General features: G+C 47.8%; 1 protein-coding gene across 8 annotated transcripts; it reads left to right on the top strand.

Annotated features, from left to right (window-relative positions):
• Nucleotides 1-606: 606 nt before the first annotated feature.
• ARNT (aryl hydrocarbon receptor nuclear translocator) lies at nt 607-21,613 on the top strand. 8 transcript variants are annotated; one of them, XM_058042761.1, is made up of 23 exons: nt 607-686; nt 6,388-6,493; nt 7,846-7,890; nt 8,555-8,599; nt 9,493-9,537; nt 11,333-11,546; nt 12,493-12,706; nt 12,791-12,856; nt 12,975-13,074; nt 13,381-13,446; nt 13,556-13,641; nt 14,020-14,096; nt 14,257-14,391; nt 14,826-14,900; nt 15,680-15,831; nt 16,659-16,769; nt 16,948-17,023; nt 17,481-17,604; nt 17,899-17,998; nt 18,309-18,411; nt 18,656-18,815; nt 19,226-19,380; nt 19,937-21,613. In XM_058042761.1, the coding sequence occupies exons 1-23, from the start codon at nt 662-664 to the stop codon at nt 20,024-20,026; spliced, it is 2,370 nt and encodes a 789-aa protein (XP_057898744.1). In that variant the 5' UTR covers nt 607-661; the 3' UTR covers nt 20,027-21,613. The 8 variants fall into 8 exon arrangements, with proteins under 8 accessions (XP_057898744.1, XP_057898742.1, XP_057898741.1 ...); XM_058042759.1 differs by having other exon boundaries at nt 18,309-18,462; nt 19,229-19,380; XM_058042758.1 differs by having other exon boundaries at nt 18,309-18,462.
• The last annotated feature ends 10 nt before the right edge of the window (nt 21,614-21,623 follow it).

The raw sequence follows: 21,623 nt of genomic DNA, 5'->3' as shown, positions 1-21,623 counted from the left end.
GAAATACGCCAAAAATCTCCTTCAAGTTTCTTTATATTCCCCCTCTGAGAGAAATAACGATCACTTTGGGAAGACAGCATAACTTTCACACCCCAAGAGCTGGGCTGTAGGGGTGTTCCAGAGATTTTTCAGTAAAGGATGAGTTGTGGGGTCCTGTTGGTGGCCCCAAATCCCAGTCCTGACCAAAAAAACCCTGTTCCAATCCCAATCCCAGTTCTCACCCAAATCACATGTGCAGTCTGTGATTTTCTCAGTGGTTTAGAGCCGCAATCTCGCCCCAGTTTCAACCCGAAATTTAATTTTAATTTTAATCCTAATTACAATCCCAATGTTACGTGACGTCATCAACACTACCCAATATAGCCACGCCCCCTCGAAAAGCCCCGCCTCCTTTTCGGTGGGGGCGGGACCTCACCACCTTCGCCCCGCCCCCAGCCGTGCCCTCCGCTTGTCCCCGCCCCCAGCTCTCCGTCTGGACCAATAGCAGCCCTGGTTCTCCCCCTGTCCCTCCCCCCGCCCCCCTGTTGAACCAATAGAAAGCCGGCGTGGCTCTGGCTCCGCCCCCGCCCCGGCGGGGCCGTGGGGCTGGCGGAGGTTTTCCTGCGCCGCCATCTTGGATCAGCGGAGCGGAGCGAGGAGGGGGCGGCCCGGGACCCCCGCCATGGCCGCCACCGCCGCCAGCGCGGGTGAGCCCGGCCGCGGCGGCACGAGCGGGGCTGGGGAGCGGGCTGAGAGCCCCGGGGAGGGCATGGGGGGCTGAGGGGGAGCACAGGGGGGTCTGAGAGGACCCAAAGGCTCTCCCGGGCCCTCCAGAGCTGAGGGCGACCCTCAGGGGCGGGGGTTGTCATGAGGGGCTCTGAGGGCGGTGAAGGGGCCCTGGAGGGGCTGGCAGGGGCGTGAGGAGGCTCCTGAAGGGCTGAGGGGGAAATGGCACAGTGGGATGGGGCACCCCGGAGGGGTCAGGGCTGTGTTTATCTGGATATGGGGTGTTTGGGGCCGGGGGTCCCCGCAGAGCCGGTGGAATGAGGGACCCCCGATGTGGATTTGGATTTCCATCATCACTCCTTTGGATTTGTTTTCCTTGACGGCTCCTACCCCCTTTTCAGCTGTGTTTCGCTGAGGTTTTTCCTAACTCCCAGCACAAAGTGCCGGCCCGGTGTGAAGGTTTTGCACAAATGTTTCTGGGAGCTGAGTGAAGCAGGGGAGGGCCTGGAGCACGGTGTTCCCTCAGCCCCGGTTCCTCACGCTGCTCCCCAGAGCCCTCAACTCCCTGTGCACAGGAAGCTGCGAGCTGCTGCTCCCTGATTCTTGCCAGAAAAGATCTGATTTTATCAATTTTCTGGCTAAACTCTGAGCTGAGTATCCAGATTAACCAACGCCCGTGAAATCGTGATGGATTTACAGCGTGGTGGCTGAGATCAGAATCTGAGCTTTGTTTGTGTTTTGGGTTTTTTTTTTTTAGTCTTAGCTTGTTCTTTGTGGCTTGAGACTCACTCAGGTTTATCCAGGAGTGTTCAATGACACTGCTGAAGGATTCTGGGGTTTTATTTTAACGTTTCAGGAAGGTTTTGTGGCTTTTAATGGTGAAAAAACCCACTGGGGCCTCATCCAGTAAGATACTCGTGGGTATCCAAGCATTTGTGGAAGTGGAGTCCTCAGGGTTCCGTGGTTTTTTGCACAAGAAAGTTTTAAATTTTGAAAGAAATGAGAAAGAATTTTCAACATCTGTGTTTAATATTTATAATCATGGGCAGAGTAACCAACTTTTACACAGAGGGAGGGAAGTACACAAGCAGTAAACATGGAGATTATTGGGAGATTAAATTCTGAAGATTTCTCACAAATAACGTGGGTCTTCTTTTCATTAAAGTGTTAAAAAATTGATTTCAGGGCTCCGAGGAATGCTGGATAATGCCCCAGAATACCCAGAATGTCTTCATTTCACCCCTTAGCAATGGAAGAAACATTCTTTTTTTTAATTTCTATATTTCTTCTTGGAGAAAGTTCCCATGGGGATGAAAGTGCTGAGCTGGCATTTCATGGGGAACTCAAACTAAAAACCTCCTGCTTCAAAAAAAAAAATCAATTTAATGTACCCCAGACACAGAAACTGAGATGCTTTGTAAATAAAAAACCATAAAAGCAGAAATACCAAAGCCTTCTAGTTGTGAGTGAAATGCAGAGTACTTTTAAGGCTGCTTTATCTGAGGACATCACAAATGGGTGAATTTAAAGCAAAACTTGTGAGATTTGTTATCCAAACGTGAGCCTCGCAATTAACCCCCTCCTGGAAGCTTCTGCAGCAAAAAGCACCGGTTTTGTACAATAAAAATGCACATGAAATCTGCAGCACAAATCACAGCTGGGAATATTTGCAGTAATTTTATTTTGGAGCCTTTTTTCCCCTGTTGGGATGCCAGTGGTTGCAGCAGAGCCTTTCCCAGGAGAGCTGGGCTGGGAGCCTGGAGCACTGGTGGGGGTTGGGGTTTACATTTGCTCCCTTCTGGCCTTAATTAGCTGCAGCACATGGTGTGGGGAGGCAGGGAAGGGCTGGGACACAGACCCAGCCAGGATTTTGGAAAAACACCTGGGATTTCTAAACTGGGCACCTCCAGGAATGGCGACTGCAGAGCAGCCTTTTCTGGGAGGGAATTTTCCCTCAAACCCATCCTAAATCTGCCCTGGTACAGCCTGGGGCTGTTTCCTCTCATTTCGTTGTTCCTGGCTCCATCCTCCTCCCAGGGAGTGAAAACTTCTCCAGGAATTCACCTCGGTGTTTGGAATGGGGAGAAGACAGAAATTGGGAAGGAATCCTTGTGTGTTTCCTGGAAATCCCAAATGGTGATAAAGCCAGAGCTCTTCCCTTCTCATTATTTGTGAGAATTCTTCAGAATTTATTCTTCTAATATCTCCATGTTTACTGATTGTGTATTTCCCCCCCTGCCCGTGCTGTCACTGATTTTTGGGAGGCTGTGCCCACTCTAAAGTGGTGCCAGGTCCTGTGCCCAACCTCAGGGTCTGTCCTGGTATTTCATCTAAACCAGGAGAGGGAAATGTTCCTCATGGGATGAATGTTGGGCTCCAGGAATTCACCTCAGTGTTTGGAATGGGGAGAAGACAGAAATTGGGAAGGAATCTTTGTGTGTTTCCTGGAAATCCCAAAGGATGAAAAGGCCAGAGCTCTTCCCTTCTCATTATTTGTGAGAATTCTTCAGAATTTATTCTTCTAACAATCTCCATGTGATTTCCCTTTCCTCTGCTCTCCCTGCCCTGGTTTTTGGGGGGCTGTGCCCACTCCAAAGCAGTGCCAGCTCCTGTGCCCAACCTCAGGGTCTGTCCTGGTATTTCATCTACACCAGGAGAGGGAAATGTTCCTCATGTTGGGCTCCTGGGACATCTCAAAGGTTTGAAAATCAATTTTCTGTGTGTCCCTGCATGGAGCTGGGCCCAGAGAACAGCTCAGTGTCACTTCCTTCCCCTGCCCCGAGCGGAAACTCCTTCCCCTCAGGAAAGGGATTCTCTGTGCTCCAGAAACTTCATTTCTGTTCATTTCATGTTCACATAGGGCTGGGGAAAATGAGGAACCCTCCTGGCCTGCTTTATCCCCACTTAAAACTTCATTTTGTCCAACAAAACCCTTGGATGTCACCTTGGGACTTCCCAGCAGCATCTGAGTGCTCCCAAATCGAGCAGAAAGGAGATGGGGAAGGGTTTCCACCTCTGGTTTGTTGTTCTCCAGATGTGTTTTAGAACAGCAGAGAGGATCCTGGTGTTTTGTTGCTGCTCTTGGTTGGGATTGTTGTTTTTGGCTCCTTCAGCTGCCAAGCCTCGAGCTGGATGCTTGCTCCATACTGTAGTCACCCCTGGGAAATCCTATGGATCTGCAAGGAAAAAATTCCTCAGCAACATCAGATGCTTGGAGGGAAACAAAGCAGGCAGGCACAGAGGCTGGGAAGGTTATTTTGGTAAAATATGGTGGTAAAATATATTTAATTTTGGCAGAAATAGCAGAAATTTGGGAGTGTGTTTGCTGGGAGGTCCAGGCACACCACTGAGGTGATTGTACAGCTCCACTTTTAGCTGTAAATAAACCAAAATGCAATTCTGGAAGTGAAATTCAATTATTGTTGGGTTGAAATCTGGCTTTGGGCAGTGGAGGAGAATTGGGAACCCCAATTTAAAGCCCATTTTTTTCCCTGATTCATTAAACCTGACCTCAGTTCTTCACTTTGTCCCCCCCAGTTGTGGCTGTTCCTGCCCGAGCTGCTCTGGGTGCTGCTCAGGGTGGTTTGGGAAGGCAAATTTGGGGTTTTTGGGGGTGTCTGGGTGGTTTGGGGTCCCCTTCACTCTGATAAAGCAGAAGTGGTTTGGGAGCTGCATCAGGCTCAGTTTGTGGTGGAGATGGTGATGCTGGGGTGTAAATTCAGCATAAACCACACTGAGCAAGCTCTGAACTGCAGACTGTTACTGGAAATGTACAGGAAAATACAGGAAAAGGGAAATACACAGGAAAATGGAAATATAGGAAATATACAGGAAAATACAGGAAAAATGGAAATACAGGAAATACACAGGAAAATACAAGAAAAATTGAATACAGGAAAATGCAGGAAAATACAGGAAAATGGAAATACAGGGAATACACAGGAAAATTGAATACTGGAAATATAGAGGAAAATACAGGAAAAATGGAAATATAGGAAATATACAGGAAAATATGGAAAAATGGAATACAGGGAATATAAAGGAAAATGGAAATACAGGAGATATACAGGGAAATACAGGGAAATGGAAATACAGGAAATATACAGGAAAATGGAAATACAGGAAATATACAGGAAATATACAGGAAAATGGAAATAGAGGAAATATACAGAAAAATACACGAAAATGGAAGTACAGGAAATATACAGGGAAATGGAAATACAGAAAATACACGGGGAAAATACAGGGAAAATGGGATACAGGAAATATACAGGAAAATGGAAATAGAGGGAAATGGAATGCTGCAATCACAGCCTGGCTGGGGGTGGAAGGAACCATGGACATCACCTGGGCCACCTCCCCCTCACCCAGGGTGCCCCAAGCCCTGGTGAGGAGCACAGGTCAGTACTGGTGCCACTGGTCTGAACTGGTGCCACTGGTCTGTACTGGTGAGGAGCACAGGTCAGTACTGGTGCCACTGGTCTGTACTGGTGCCACTGGTCTGTACTGGTGAGGAGCAGCAGTGCCCAGTGAACAATGATGGGTTTGGAAGTGTTTTGTGAGCACTTGGGTTCATCCTTTGTCTCAGATTGGGCAATGAACCCTCTGCAGGCTGTGTCATCAGGAAAACGTGATTTTATTTCAGTAAATTGTTTTAGAATGTGGAATGAGAGTTGTTTATGATATATTCTGTTAACATATCCCTATGTTACTCTTTGCTCTTTAGGTTTTTGAAAGTCAGGATTCTTTCTAAAGCATATTTTGTAAAAATCTGGTTTTGTGAGACAATCATAATGTCTCTACCAGCTGGATATCTAATATGAGGAGACATTCATGATTCTTGACCAAATGGCTCCTAGTTTTACAAATGTATATTATTACAAATATATTATTATTTTATATATTAAATATATATTATTAGTTCTATTGTATTGTATATTATATAATAATATAATATAACTAATAACATATAGTCTATTCTATTATTATAGTATGTTATTTATATTACATACTAATATATATTATATATTATACATTATACATTATACATTATACTGTATTATATACTATTATATTATATACTATTATATACTATCCTATACTATCCTATACTATTATATACTATTGTATTATATACTATTATATTATATTACATTACATTATATTATATTATATTACATTACATTATATTATACTATACTATATTATACTCTACTGTATTATACTATATTATACTATATTATATTATTAGTTTTACAAATGTACATTCTAATTATGGGCTCTTTAATATTCTATACAAGCAGAATATTCTGTACAAACAGCTCTGCTCCTCCTCCCTCCTCCGTGGTGCAGCCTCAGCCCCTTCCCTGCTCCCGGCAGGCTCCTCCTCTCCCCAAAAATCCCAAACCACATCTTGGATTTTGGCAGCCTGAGCTCTCCTGCAGCCTCAGCCCCTTCCCTGCTCCCGGCAGGCTCCTCCTCTCCCCAAAAATCCCAAACCACATCTTGGATTTTGGCAGCCTGAGCTCTCCTGCAGCTGAGGAAGCAGATGAAAGGCCCTTGCCCCAAACGCAGCCCCGGCAGATGCTGGCACACAGCTCCTAAGTGGGGAGTGTTGCACTGAAGCAGAGGGGTTTGCAAGTAAAGCTGGTTGATTTCTGTGATTTTTCCACTCCTGTTTAGAGATGGCATCCGACGTTTCCTCGCTGGGTGCAGCCGTCGGCTCCGGGAGCGCCGGCTCGGGAGCCCCGGCTGGAGCAGCTCAGAGACCCAGCAAGAGACGGCCTGGGTGAGTGAGGGCTGGGGGAAAAGGGCTTTTGGAGGGAGTTTTGTTCTCCAGAAAGAGCTGTGGCTGCTTCTGAGGAGTGTCCTGCTTCTTTCAGGTGGGCTCTGTCCATTCCTTTCCCTTTGTGGTCAGCTACCGTTTCAATATTTCTGTGCAAACATTTGACTTTATAACATACATCACACTTCTGTCTTGCAATTATAGGACAGAATTATATTATTCTGTCTTGCTGAATTGTGTGAGCTTGGTTATACTTGAATTTTCATTTATTCTAACTCTCTGTCCACCTCAATGGGCACTTACATTATACTTGTGAAGTTTGATTTCATTTACAGCAAGAAAATTTCATCAATTATATATGTATCAATTATAAATTTATCATACATAAATGTCTCCCTTCTTTCAGTAGCCTGAAAAATCTGTATCTACAGATATTATTTTGTTACTTTTACCACACTTAAAGAACAGTAAGTATGGTGTCCTTACTCCTCAAAGTGACATATTCAGAGGGGACTAAAAACTTTGCACCTCATAGAAAGAACAAATACACACCAAGGATTGAGAGCAAGGCCTGGGGGAACAGAAAATCTGGATTTCGGAGCCTTATTCCAACCTTTGCAGCTGTGCTGTCCCTGGGAGGGGTGGGAGAAGCCACAATGTGCTTGTGGGAGGCTTTTTGTTTGCTAAAAATGCCTTTGCAAATTCAGATTCAAAGGGAGTTGAGTGCTTGTTCCCAGATTTCTGGCACGAGAAATTGCCTCGTAATTTTGGAGCAAACTGAAATCTGTCTCTGCACCCCTCCCAGTCACTGAAACTCTTTTTTTCCAGCCCCATTTGCTGCTGTTCCCACTCCCCTGCAGCTCCCCCCATGCTGCATCCACAGTTTTCCATCCCAAAAGGTGAAAACTCTTCTGTCCTTCCACATGAACTGGTCAGAAGTGGGGTTTTGTCCCTAAACACTGCACAAACTGAACTTTAACTCCAGCAAGTTTTTACCCTCCACTTTTTTTGTTTTGTTTTAATTTTAAATGCACCAAATCCATGCTTTTAAACTGGGAATGTTCCATCTGTAGGTCCCTGATTCTCCTTGGAGGCTTTTGGAACAGGAAGTTGGGATTCAGTGGATGCTCCAAATGGGTTTTCCTCCTTTGGAACTGTTTTTCCGTGCTCTATTCCTGATAGACACCTGAAAGAAGCCCCTTTCCAAACTTTGTTGGTTGTTTCACGTTAGGAACACTAAATTGCATTGGGATTACTTAATTTTTCCTTTCAGGACTCATCCATGGGGACAGACAGAAAAGTAATTTAAAGGAGAAACCACTTGGTTAGCAGTTATCTCTTTTTCTGTTTTTCAGGCTCGATTTTGATGATGATGGAGAAGGGAACAGTAAATTCCTCAGGTGAGGGAGAACATGGCATCCAGAATTTTCTGTCCTGTAGCTGTGTCTGTGTGTTTTCTGTGGAGCAGGATCTCTCTGCTCCTGTGGCTTTTCCTCTCTGGAAGCAGTGGGAATTGCTCCAGTTCCTCAATATTCAGCAATATTCCTCCGTCTCTGTGGCTTTTGACATTAATTAATCCTCATCTGCTGTAAGGATGCTTCAGTTCCAGAGACATCCTTATCCCCGAGGACTTGGCAAGGCTGTGAGGATCTCCTCATGGTCCATATGGAGCACAGAAGAGTTGGAATATCTTGTCTCATTTATTTGTAGCCTCGCTGTGTGGTTTAGGATTGAATAACTCCACTGATACTGGAGTTAACTGCAATAAAAACTCCAAATAACTCAAATTCCAGGATTCCCTGCATTCCTGTGCTTTAAGGATGGTTTCAGGATGATGAATGTGGGATTTTCCAAGAGAAACCCTTGGATGGAGGTCCTGATTTGGGCTGCCTTTATCTTCCAAGTGCAGTTTGGGGTGATCAGTGAATCATCCTGCACTGCCCACAATAAATTGACCATTTTTAACCCCAGGGATTTTTTGTAGCAGATTTTAAACCTTGTTTTCTCTGTTTTTTTGGGGAAAGAAGGAAGTGCAAACACTTTAACCTCTCCCCCTTCTCCTAGATGTGATGATGACCCGATGCCAAACGATAAAGAGAGATTTGCCAGGTAAGAATTTGATGATTTAAAAGCTTTTTGTGCCAAAAAACCTTAATATGAGAGGGATCCTGCAGCTCCCTTCTCACAACCATCTTTTTTTGAAGGGATCCACAATAATCCTTGATGGTTTTTGGAGCAGTTCATTGAGTGTGATAATGACATTCCTCTTTTTCACCATTCCTTTCAGCTCTGCCCTTGGACTCTCATGCTTTTCTCCTGCTCAAGAAACTTGCAGAGATTTCAAGTTTCCTGCTTAGTACAAGTTTTCCTTGAACAGGGTTTCCTGGCACAAACTGGGATTTGTGTGTTTTGGAGGGAATTACACAGAAACTCTACAAATTGGGGATTTTCTGGAGATTGTAGGGAATACTTTGACCAGTTTTTGGTGTCTGACTGTATTTCTGAGTGTTGGGACTGAGCCCATAGGATTTTTACAGCTATTTTAAGCTCCATTCCCTTCTCTGGACATGTTCCAGCCCATGAATGTCCCATTTCCCAGGAGGGGCCCAAAAATGCCCCCAGGATTTGGGGCAGTCCTGCTGTTACCTCCCAGAGGGTTACAGGGAATTCCAAGCTGGGATTCTCCAGCTTTTTAAATTGTTTGAGTCCTTCTGAAGTCAAGCAAATAAAAAATCTGTTAGAAATATCAGAATCCTTCTAATATTAGAAATAAGCGAATCAGAACTAGGTCACAGCCTTAGAAAATGTTTTGAAACTCCAACACATCAGGCACCAGTTGAATGCAGAATGTTGCAAACTAATGACTGTTTTATTTTATGGAATTGCTCCTCTGCAAAACAGACCTGTCCCTAGGCTGGGTTTCCTAGTCCATCTTTCCATTTTTTTTCCATTTCTTTCAACTTTTTTCCATTTTTAGCTTAGCTGGCTAATTTTATTTTTAGGTCTGATGATGAGCAGAGTTCAGCGGATAAGGAGAGACTTGCCAGGTAGGAGAATGGAGATTTCAAGCATGGACAAGCAGAGTTTTTCCTTTCCTTAATGTTTCTCTAGGCATCCCTTCTCTCTCTTTTTTTTTTTTTTTATTATTTTTTCCCTCCTTCCCTCATCTGCTGCAGAGGATTTAACAAACTCCTGGAAATGGCTGTGGAATTGGGATTAGGAGGGGAAAGGCATTGAGGAAAGGCACACCTCATCCTTGGAAGAACCTTTTTAGGGAATACATAAAAGGATTTCTTTACCAAAGGCCACAGGGTAGGGCTCCTGCTTTCACCTGTAGCTTTGCTAACCTGTGCTAAATTCAGTTGCTCTTGTCCTGGGTCCCAGGTTGTCCATCTGGGAAGGTTTTGTGTGCTGGAAATGCTGTTGGACTCTCAGAACAGGCAGGAAAAGCTGTGTTAGCTCAGGTGTTTTCCTTCCAGGAAATGTGGCGTCACTGCAAACAGGATTTACTATTTCCCTGAGTTTCTATTAGTAATTTTCTATTCATTTCTATTAGTAATTAATGAGTTTCTATTAGTAATTAATGAGAGGCTGTGCCTGAAACCACCAGGAATGAGCCCTGAGGACACCTGTGCCCTTCATTTTCCACCTTACAGACTTAACCCAGTTTTGGGCAGTTTTGTCTTTAAACCAAAACCTGACCCCCCCAGTGCTGACTGCACTGAGTTGTGCTGAAATGTTTGAGGACATCAGGAAGGCACAGAGGTGTCCCCAGCATGGACAATCCCAGTTCTCCCATCCTTTCCTTGTGGCAGAGTGAAATGGAAATGTCTGGTGATTCCCCAGTAGCTTTTGTTGTTGAGGGATCTTTGTTTTTCACACCTGAGCTCGTGAGTTTAGAGGCTGATTCAAAGGTGAGGTCACTGAATGTCTGCACCTCATAGATAAATGCTCCATTTTTGTATTTATCCTGTTTATTCACCTGCCTTTCCTTGCTCCTTCCAACACTTCCATCTCATTTCACTTCCCACCATGTGCTTCCTTGCACATGATCCATCCTTCTGTAGAGGAAACCTGGCTTTTAAGCTCTGTTTTGGAAAACTCACCTTAGGATCCAAGTTAAGTTATAAATCCTGGATAAAAAAACCAAGTTCTGGTCTGATGGGAGCCAAAGGGGTGCCAAGAGCCTCTTTAGGTGGCAGCAGTGGTCTCAGTGCCACCACCCAGGTGTTGCCTGCTCCTGGTCTGCCTAGCTTGGGGTTGGCCTTGATGATCTGTGCAGAAATGAGGTGTAACCTGCTTGGGAGCTGTGGTGGTGAGAGGGCTCTTGGTGTCACCGAGAGGTGGCTTCAAAAACACTGCAAGGTCAGACCCAGCCCATTCAGGTCACTCAGAATCCTGGTGTGGCTGGGGCTGGAAGGAGCCTCAGAGCTCCTTCCCACACCTCCCACCTGCCCAGCTTGCCCAGAAGAGCAGGTGCCCAAATTTTAGCTGCAGACCTGGTGGGTCTGATGGTGCAGGTGATCTCATCCACCCTCACATGGACAGTATTGAGGTGACCCTGCTTTGGGAGCAGCTCCTTTGCTTCCTGCAGCATTGTGTGGTGGATAGGGGAGGTCAGCCCAGGTCCTCACTGTCCTGAGGTTCCAGGGAGCTGCTGTGACTTCGAGGAAGGTCCAGGTGTAGCCTCTCCTCCTTGCCCTGTCTCCACATTCCCTGTGCACGCCCAGCATGTGAGGCTTGATCCTAATCCCGACGGCGTCTGTGTGTGTGTGTGTCACACAAACCTCCCACCCCTGCCAGCTTCACCTCTCTCCTTTTCTCCTCCTGGGCCTGTGGCAGGGAGAACCACAGCGAGATCGAGCGCAGGAGGAGGAACAAGATGACAGCCTACATCACGGAGCTGTCCGACATGGTGCCCACGTGCAGCGCCCTGGCCCGCAAGCCGGACAAGCTGACCATCCTGCGCATGGCCGTGTCCCACATGAAATCCCTGCGTGGCACCGGCAACACCTCCACCGATGGCACCTACAAACCCTCCTTCCTCACCGACCAGGTCTCTGCCCACACAACAAGGCCCTTTTCCTCTTTTTATCGAGTCCCCTTAAGGTCCTCGAAGGTCCTTCTGATCTTGGCCTGATGCTGCTTTGTGGGAATTGCAGCCCAAACCCAGGGTGTGTTTTGGCTGTGGAGTTGAGAGGTGTCAACCTCTATCACTGACCACGTCTCTGCCCATATAAAAAAATCCCTTTTCTTTTTATTAAGTGGCCTTAAGGTCCTGGAAGGTCACAGTGAGGTGTCCCTGAAAACTTCTAATCTTTGTGGGAATTGCAGCAGTCAGAGGGGAAAATTAAATGATGGAGGGGGGGAAAAAGCTGAAACCCAGGATGGTTTTGGCTGTGGAGTTGAGAGGTGTCAGTCTCTATCACCGAGAAAGTCTCTGCCCATCTAAAAAAATCCCTTTTCCTGTTTTTATTAAACCCCCTTAAGATCCTGGAAGGTCATAGTGAGGTGTCCCTGAAGCCTTCTGATCTTGGAGTCCCTCTTTTTATTAAGTGGCCTTAAGGTCCTGGAAGGTCACAGTAAGGTGTCCCTGAAGGCTTCTGGTCTTGGCCTGATGCTGCTTTGTGGGAATTGCAGCAATCAGAGGGGAAGATTAAATTATGAGTGGGGGGAGAAAGTCCAAACATAGGGTGTGTTGTTGTAGGATATGAAATAACACAAGGCGTACAAGCACCTTTCTTGAGGTAAAAAGAATGTTTTTAATTTCTGATTCTAACATTTATAGATTTTTAAAAGTGACAGTGGATTGTCCAATGACACTGGACAAACTTAACAGCTTATCAAATTTCTCTTCTTCTATAAAAGAACGCGAAACAATCGGTTACTTACATAAAATGTGCGAGAATCTTCGTTATAAGAACATAAACATTAGAAGGCTTAGAAAAATTAAAAAAAAACAGGTGACAGGGATGAGCTGGGAGATGTCTGTGTGTCTGCAGGAGCTCAAACACCTGATCCTGGAGGCAGCTGATGGCTTCCTGTTCATCGTGTCGTGCGAGACGGGGCGCGTGGTGTACGTGTCGGACTCGGTGACGCCGGTGCTGAACCAGCCTCAGTCCGAGTGGTTCGGCAGCACCCTGTACGAGCAGGTGCACCCCGACGACGTGGGCAAGCTCAGGGAGCAGCTCTCCACCTCTGAGAACGCCCTCACAGGTACAGCAGGCAGGGCTGGCACGTGAGGGGCTGGCAGGTTGGGACAGCCTGCAGAGGACTTGGATTAAATCCTTCCCTTTGTAGAGGGAACCAAGCCCTGGTGCCTTTCTACCAAGGATGCTGCAGCCCCCCCCGAGAGTGCATCTAAAGGTACCACCAGTGACACTCGTGTCCTGCCAGTTCCCACTACATCACCTGGCACCACACCTGGCTTGCTGGAAGGACACCCAGTGCAGCAGCATCTCCTTTTTTTTTTTCCTTTTTTTAGGTCGTATCCTCGATTTGAAGACGGGGACTGTGAAGAAGGAAGGGCAGCAGTCCATGAGGATGTGCATGGGCTCCAGGAGATCTTTCATCTGCAGGATGAGGTAGGAAGGAATTCCCTGGGAAAATCTCTGAGCCTAAAGCCAGACTTGCTCCCTAAACCTGGCCCTTCCATGCTTTTATTTCAGCTTTTTTGGGCTCATTTTGGTGTAGACGTGACAGAACATGGCTGAGCTTTCCCTACACTCAAGTTCTCAAAATGTTTGTTTGCCCTCTTGTTGTAGAAGATCCAATTAGTTTCAGTTCTGCAGAATGAGGGGTTTGTGGGATGGAAACTCTTCTTGTTCAAGATGTCCAGATTATTTCCATGTTGATGAAGAAATATCAAATCCTTTCTAACCCTGGTGCAGGTGTGGCAACAGCTCTGTGGATCCTGTCGCTGTCAATCGTCTGAGCTTCATGAGGAATCGCTGCAGGTAAATGACACATAAATAACATATAAATATATACAACACATAAATAACGCAGCTGAACACCTTGCCTCACCTTCCCCCACTGCAGCACAACCTCTTTTTCTCTCCCAAGGAATGGTTTAGGTGCAGCCAAGGATGGAGAACCCCACTACGTCGTTGTGCACTGCACAGGCTACATCAAGGCCTGGCCCCCAGCAGGTAACAATCCACCTTGAGTTCAGGTGGGCTGGGTTTAGGAACACGTGGTCTAAAGTTGCCATTCCAGGAGCTGAATGTGCCCAGAAGTGCTTTGCAAACACATCTATGACTTTTATTTTAAGATTGACTTAATTTTTGCAGGTGAAGCAGCAGAGGATGAAAATAGTATTGAACTGTCTGATGTGCAGATTTTGCTGAAATTCAGAGATTTTCATTCCTTCTGGTGAAAAAAGGGAGGGGTGGACCCCTTAATTTACAAAATCCCTTCATGGGGAAGAGTACTGAGTTACAGACCAGGGCAGAGAGATGTCTTGAATCCATTCCTCTGAATTTTTTCCTGTACTAACCTTGCTGGAATTTTTGGCCCTTCTCTCCCAGGTGTTTCCCTGCCTGATGATGACCCTGACGCTGGCCAGGGCAGCAAGTTCTGCCTGGTGGCCATTGGCAGGCTCCAGGTGAGTGCCCTGTTCCCCTTTTCCAGCATCGCCTTGTCCTGGTAGTCCCCAGATTTAAACTGTTCTGTCTGAAAACATTCCCTGTTGGCCACAAATCCCAGTGCAGGGCTGGCAGCTCAGGGCCAGCGAGCGTTGGTGACTGTCCCTGTGTCCCTGGCAGGTGACCAGCTCCCCCAACTGCACAGACATGAACAATGTCTGCCAGCCCACAGAGTTCATCTCCCGACACAACACCGAAGGAATTTTCACCTTCATCGACCACCGGTGCGTGGCCACCGTGGGATACCAGCCCCAGGTGAGGACCTTCAGGAGCTTTTTAATAAAAAAGTGCTCTTTAAATTTACTTTTCCTTCTTACATCATGGCTCTGCTTGTCCAACAGAGCTGGTAAACCATGCCCAGGGCTTAACCCAGACATGTGTTTCTTCTCCACTGGTTGCTTTTCCATGTGTTTTTCCAAGCCCTTTGATCATGGCAAGGCTGGGTGTCTCTGGATTATGTCAAATGTCAATTAAAGCCATTTTTGCCTCAAATTGAGTTAAAGATCAAACATGAATCAACAGCTGTTGTGCTTTTCTTTTAAAAAACAGCACACCAGCCTCTTGTGCTTGGGTTGTGTAAGAGGGATTTGGGGGGAAGGAGCAGGAACTACCTGTCCAAAGACAGATTAATTATGGAATCTGCCTGCCAGATGAACTGACTCAATCTCTCCCAATTCCTTGAAAAATAGGAACTCTTGGGGAAAGACATTGTGGATTTCTGCCATCCAGAAGACCAACAGCTTTTACGGGACAGTTTTCAGCAGGTAAAAGCATCACAGCTGCCCTTTGCATGCAGGGTGGAATTCAGATTGGAGCTCATTCCGACACTGGAATGCCTTGGTGCTTGCAAAACAACAAAATTGACTGGAAAACCAAGAAGAAAAACAAACCTTAGATAATTCTCCTGTGCAAACAGTTGCAGATTTAGTCATATCATTGAATGCAAAAATGAAACAGAAGCATCTGATGTCTTAACTCCTGAATCCAGTCTTAACTCCAGCTCTGGCTGCTGGTCCAGTTGGCTTTTAGGGCCAGGGATGTGGCTCCCAAGTGCCTGCTTGACTTGGCTGAAACCCTGGTTCATCTCTAGGGCCCAGAACCCGCAGTGGAGGTGGTTTTCTTGCCCTGTTGTCGTTACTGTTATTTCTGAGGGCCTTGGACTGGTGGCAGGGCAGGTAAGGCTGCCCCTGTGGTTTCATGACTCCAAAAACCAGCTGCTCATATCCATTGCTCCAAACCGTTGGAATGGGAAGCTACAGCATGTGTTTCATTTCTTGGAGGCTTTTCCATACATCTCACCAGTGCAAAAGAGATAAGAGAAGTGAAGGCAAAAAACAAGGGGATTTTAGATTCCCCTTCTGGATCCTTCAGGAATCAAGCTGTCCCAAGGGAATAGTGCCATGTAGTTTGGGAAGGCTGAGATGTGGTGGTCCATGTTTGAGGCAAAGGGCCATCACAGGGGTCTGGGGGGGGAAGTGGTGCTCAGATTGCTCTTCCCCACCTTTGGTCAGGTGCTACTGGTGTGATTCCATTTTGTTTTTAGGTGGTGAAGTTAAAAGGGCAGGTGCTGTCGGTCATGTTCCGCTTCCGATCCAAGAGCCGCGAGTGGCTGTGGATGAGAACGAGCTCGTTCACCTTCCAGAACCCCTACTCGGATGAGATCGAGTACATCATCTGCACCAACACCAACGTCAAGTGAGTGGTGCAGAGGGGCTCTCAGTCCACAGCAACCCAGAGCTGGCCAGCCTCAGCCTCCCCCCATCAATTTGCACAACCCTGGAGAAGTTCCTAAGTCCCTCCGGCTCCCATTCTCTGCTGGGATGTGCCCGGCACTGGAGGGCTACAAAGTGCAGGAATTGTCTTGTTGTGTGGCTTAGCAAGCTGCCAGAATGTGGCTCCAGCAGTGCCTGAAATGAGTGAAATCTGCCTTAGAATGCTCTTGGATTCCTGTCACAGCCTTCCCATCTTTGGGAATGGTCAGAGCTGTTCTCTCTTTCCATGAGGGAGCTCCAAGAGCTCCACACCCATTGCAAGGACCAAGAAGTTGTGCCTGTGTGTGATCTGGAGCTGCAGGCTTGGCAGCTCCAGCAGACAAACAGAAGGCTGGATTGCCTGGGGAAGGGAAATCCGGGATTTTTTTGCCATGAGGCAAAGTAGCACTGCATCCCTGCAGAGCTGAAATCTGCTGCAAGCCTGATTTCCTGCCCCATGTCAGAGCTCTCTCTTTGAACTTCTTCATTCCACACACAGCCATTCCCACATCCAGAGCCCAAAACTCCCTGTGGAAGTCCAGAGCAGAGCAGCAGTGTCTGTGTGGTTGTGTTTGAGGTGTGCAGGGACTGAGTGTGGAGGAGGGAGCCTCCTATTCCATGGCACCACCTTTCAAGGAAACCAGGTGGAAACTCACTCAAAAACCCTTTTACTCAAGTGGGGTTTTGCATCTTATCCCTGCTACACACAGGACCCAGCTTTGCTACCAGTTGGGACTTTTTAAATCTCTTTTTTCTGTGTTTGATTTGCAGGAACTCGAGCCAGGAGTCCCGGCCTGCCCTGGCAAACTCCATGCCAAGGCCTCAGCTGGGGCAGAGCGTCAGCCTTCCCCTGGACATGGGCACAGCCCCACTGCCCTCAAGGTCAGGAGGAGCTCAGCTCCTTTTTCCATTTCCTCCTTCTCCTCACACACCCTTCGTTCCCAAATTCCCCTCTCTGCAGCCAGGAACTCCAGGCTGACAAATCCCTGGTGTAACCACCCAGAGCTGTTCCCTTGGGAATTATCTTGTGTTCCCCAGTCACAGACACTTTCTATTTCAGGCAGCAGCAGCCACCTCAGGCAGAGCTGGAAGTGGGCCCAGGAAGGGAGAGCTTGGCTGGCTATGAGCACTCACAGGTGAGTCCAGAGGGATTTGGGCACTCCCTGTTCATTGTCCTGCTCTGTTTAAGTCACACTTTTGCTGGGGGTTTAAAGGTGGTGACACCACGTTGAGGTGAGGTTTTAGGGGAAGGTGTCTGTTGGGTGTTGCTCAATTCCAATATTTATCACGTGGAATCATGAAACATGGAATAATTTGGGTTGGAAGGAGCTGTAAAACCTATCCACTTCCACCTCCTGCCATGGGCAGGGACACCTTCCACCAGCCCACTTTGCTCCAAGCCCTGTCCAGCCTGACCTTGGCCACTTCCAGGGATGTGACTGTGCATCCTAAATGGCCCTGCTATCCCAAAAAACACATCAGAATCCCAGGAGTGGCTGGGCCTGTGCTCACCTCCTCTGTGCTGAGGTGTGAGCAGCCCCACCAGGTGTGAGCAGCCCCACCAGGTGTGAGCAGCCCCATGTCCCTCCCCAGGTACCTGTCCAGCCTGTGAGTGCTGCTGGCCCCGAGCACAGCAAGCCCCTGGAGAAGGCTGAGAGCCTGTTCAGCCAGGAGAGGGACCCACGCTTCGGGGAGATCTTCCCTGGCATCAGCACAGGTGGGTCAGCAGCTCAGGTCAGCTCCTCCTGCCTGCCCTGGTCACGTTTTTCCTGCTTGTCCCCTGTGGAGCAGTTCTCCCTGCTCCCAGTCTACAGTGGATGCTCTGACTCCAGAGAAAATCCATGAGAGTTCAGTAGAAAATGGAAAAGAAATCGAATTAAAGAGGATTTAACAAAATTGTCAGGAGGAGGAACCGAGGAGTGTTCCTTCACACAGACACATCTCTTCCAACTGCTTCTCTCCCCGTTCCTGAGATGTCCCAGCCCAAAAATGACTCGTGCTCTCTCCACAGATGAGAGCAAAGCCATCCCTGCCAGCACCATGCCAGCCAACCCTCCCCTCTTTGCCCAGGGCAACACCTTCACTGCTGCACGGCCTGCTGAGAACTTCAGGTGAGCCTTCACCTGCCCAGCTCCTGCCCATTCCCTGTTTCCTCTGCTGTGCCCACAACCCTCTCAGTTGTTTCCCAGTGTGGAATCATGAGTCATTTAGGTTGGAAAGGCCCTCTGGGATCATCAAGCTGTTAACCCTGTGTTTGCCACTAACCCCTGACCCTGGTGGCGCATCCTTGGGACACTCAAGGGTGACCGCTGGGCAGTTTCCCATCAATTATTGGGCTCATTTTCCTTCACCAATGACTTGAGCAGAAAGGTTTGGTGCCTTTTCCTCCTGTGAGTGCCTCAGCCACGTGTTGTGTTGCAGGAGCAGCAGCATGGTGCCTCCAGTGAACATCATCCAGCAGCAGCAGCCCTCGCCCTCCGGCCGGATCCTGTCCCAGATCTCCCGGCACTCCAGCCCAGCTCAGGTCAGCGGCACCACCTGGGCTCCAGGGACACGGCCGGTGTTCACAGCCCAGGTAGCACAGCCCAGACCCTCAGCTGCAGGCTCCCTGCTGCCTTCCAGCCCCTTCTCTCCACGGGCAACCATCCTGCTCCCACTCTCTGGCGCTGCTTCCTCCTGCGGGGCTAACCCAGCAGCTCCTCCCTGAGCTGAGGGTCGGGGTGAAGCCGTGCCTCCTCTTCCTCTGCTGTGTTTTTCCTCTCTTACAGCAAGTGGCATCTCAGACAGTGAAGACACGACCTCCTTCCTTTGGCATGGGGACATTCCAGGGCACGCCGTCCTCCTTCAGCTCCATGGCAGCGCCGGGATCGACGGCGTCTCCCACCACGGCGCCGTACCCAGCCCTGGCCAGCCGTGGCACAGGCTTCAGTGAGTGGGGCTTGGGGGGCAAAACACCCCTGGGAGCATCCAGCTGTGGTGGGATGTGCTCTCCATCATGTTTTGGTGGATTCTGGGAGTGTCTGAATGTGGGGAGCAGAGTTGAAGCTGATGTTGATCACCTTCAATCATCCTTCAACCATAGAGTTAGACTTGGGGTCCCTGTGGATCCCTCCCAGCTTGGGATAATTGGGGTCATCTCAGCATTTTAAGGCTGACTGTGAGGAAAAAACCCCTCTGGGAGTCTCTTTGTTCTACCCCATGGCAAACACCTGAATTCCTGTGGCAGGAATTGCTGCCCTGTCACCACACAGAGCCCTGCCCTTCCCAGTCCCATCAGGGCACTGGAGCAGCCCCATCCCCAGAGCAGGGGTGATTCACTGCCTGTGTTCTCTGTCCAGCAGCCACAGAGGCAGCCCAGAGCCCGGCCCCGTTCCAGCCCCGCGCCGCCGACGCCGTGGGAATGTGGCCACAGTGGCAGGGACAGCACCACGGCCCAGCACCCGGGGAGCAGCACGTGCAGCAGCCCCAGCCCAGCCAGCCCGAGGTCTTCCCAGTAAGATGGGGCTTTTTAACCTCCCAATCTGGTGGGATCCACTGGTCTTGAAGCAGCCAGAGCTTGTTCCTCTGGTTCAGATCAGCTGGGGAGGTCCCAAACTCCTGATGGAGCTGGAAGTGGAGAGGGCAGGACTGGCTTTGTGTCTGATCTGTTGCAGGATCAGTGTGAAATTCTAGTTGGATTAACCCTTCTAATTCTAATTAATTTAAAAAAAAAACCTACAGTCCAATGAAAATTTAAAAATTCCTGTGAATTCATAATCCTCTCACCCCAGCTTTCCCAGCAGTTGGTGATTATAGCTTCAATTTGCTTCTCTCCTTAAATTTCCCTTGGACACAGACCCTGTGTTCCCTTGGGAAAGGAACCAGTTTAGTCCACAGTATCCATTCCAGCAAACCCATGATTAAATTACCCACATGATCATGGAGCCATGGAATTGTTGAGGTTGGAAAAGCCTCTGGGGATGGAGTCCAGCCTTCCCCCCTAATTTCCAACCTAAACCTCCCTTGATATTCCAGTCTGGATCCTAAACCCTCTCCTTGTATCCTCACAGGACATGCTGACCATGTTGGGGGACCAAGGCCCCAACTACAACAACGAAGAATTCCCAGAGTTGAACATATTCCCTTCTTTTTCTGAATAAAACAAGCCTTAGGGGAGACAACACAAAGCTCTCTACAACATCCACATGTAAAGGAAAAACAGCAGAGTCTTTTTCTCAAGGAACTGTGTGAACACTTCCCACCTTCTGGAAGCAGAGCTCTGAGGAGGGATGGCCTTGGAGGACGAGGTGGTTTGGGCACCTCCTCCATGTGGGATTGTTCTGGAAGCTTCAGGACCTGAGTGCCACGAGGCTGAAGGCCCCAGAGCTGCTCCCAAGTGGATTTTTTCTGGGAAGGGATTCCTGTCTGGATCACAGACAGCCCTTCCAGACTTTTTAAGGTGGCTTTTGACTGTTTTTATTTCATTCTCTGCCGTGACTTTTTTCTATAAAACACAAAACTATTGGAATTTTTCAATACTGGAAGGAACTCTTCCAAGTGTTATCCCTGTAAACACAATCCTGGAGGATGCTTGAGTAAGAATCCGTGTTCCAAGCCAGTGTTTTCCTCCTTTTTGGAGGAATTTTGGCTGCTTTTGGAGGGTTGTTACAGCGTCTCCAGTCCAGGGTGCTCCACGTGGAGATTCCTGTGTTTTTTCTGGAATCTTCTCTCTCCTGTGAACTGTGCAATGAAATCAGTGTGACCCATGACCCCCCCTCGTTACCCTGGGATAATTAACAAGCCATAAAAATATTACCCATGTAGCTTTCTTCTGGATGAATCCATTTTCCAGCTGATGGTTTCTGTGCTGCCACAGATTGATGTTCCAACAGGTTTGTTTTGGGATAAAACCTGCTCCATGGAATTTTGTCCCATGTAGGTGAGTTCCTTGTCCTCGTTTTGGAGCTGGATGGAGGAGAATCCCTGGATTTGAGAGATTTTCCAGGGAACTGCTGAGGAACTGTGTAATTTCACTACATTTGCTCACTCACCTCCTTAAAGAAGAATTCCTGCCATGGGATGATCCTGTTGCCAAATGACAAAGAGTAAGAGGAGAGCTGGAAAAGTAGGGAACAGAATGAATTTTTTTTATATATATAAATATATCTATATATATAAATTTTTAATTTTTAAACATTGACTTGGAATCTTCTGGCTTTTTCCATGGAAAAAAAAACAAACAAAAACAACAACTTGTGGCCAACCCTGCTCTCCTCGGGGGCTGGAAGAACCATTTGATTCCCTCTTGCTTCAATTCCAACAGGAAAATGAATTTCAGAGTTGGACTTGGAAGGAAATTTGGCACAACAGCAGCTGGGGAAGGATCCCAAGTGTTCCTGGTTTTGTTTTGAATGGAATGTGGGTGTTCCCCCCTTTTCCCCGCATGTTGTGGGGGGCTCTGGGACCCCCAGGCTGGTTGTGAGTGTTCTCTCTGCTGCTTGAGGGCAAAAATGGGGAAACCCCCCCTTTTTCCAAGAGCTGATTCCAGAGCTGTCATTCCTGACTAAAATCTGAAACCTTTGTGTCACCAGCCCAGAGAGATTCCTCTTGTAAGTGGAGCAGGAACCTTTATTTTTCCCTCTGGAAAATTAAGACTTGAAGGTTTTGTTTTAATTGGGGTTTTTGTTTCTTTTTTTTTAATTTTATTTTAAATTTATGGATAAATGGGAACATCCCATTTGAAGACATGCTGGGAGT

This window comes from Melospiza georgiana, chromosome 33 (genome assembly GCF_028018845.1).
Source record: "Melospiza georgiana isolate bMelGeo1 chromosome 33, bMelGeo1.pri, whole genome shotgun sequence".
Lineage (NCBI taxonomy): Eukaryota > Metazoa > Chordata > Aves > Passeriformes > Passerellidae > Melospiza > Melospiza georgiana.
This window is presented reverse-complemented; position numbering and strand designations above follow the sequence as displayed.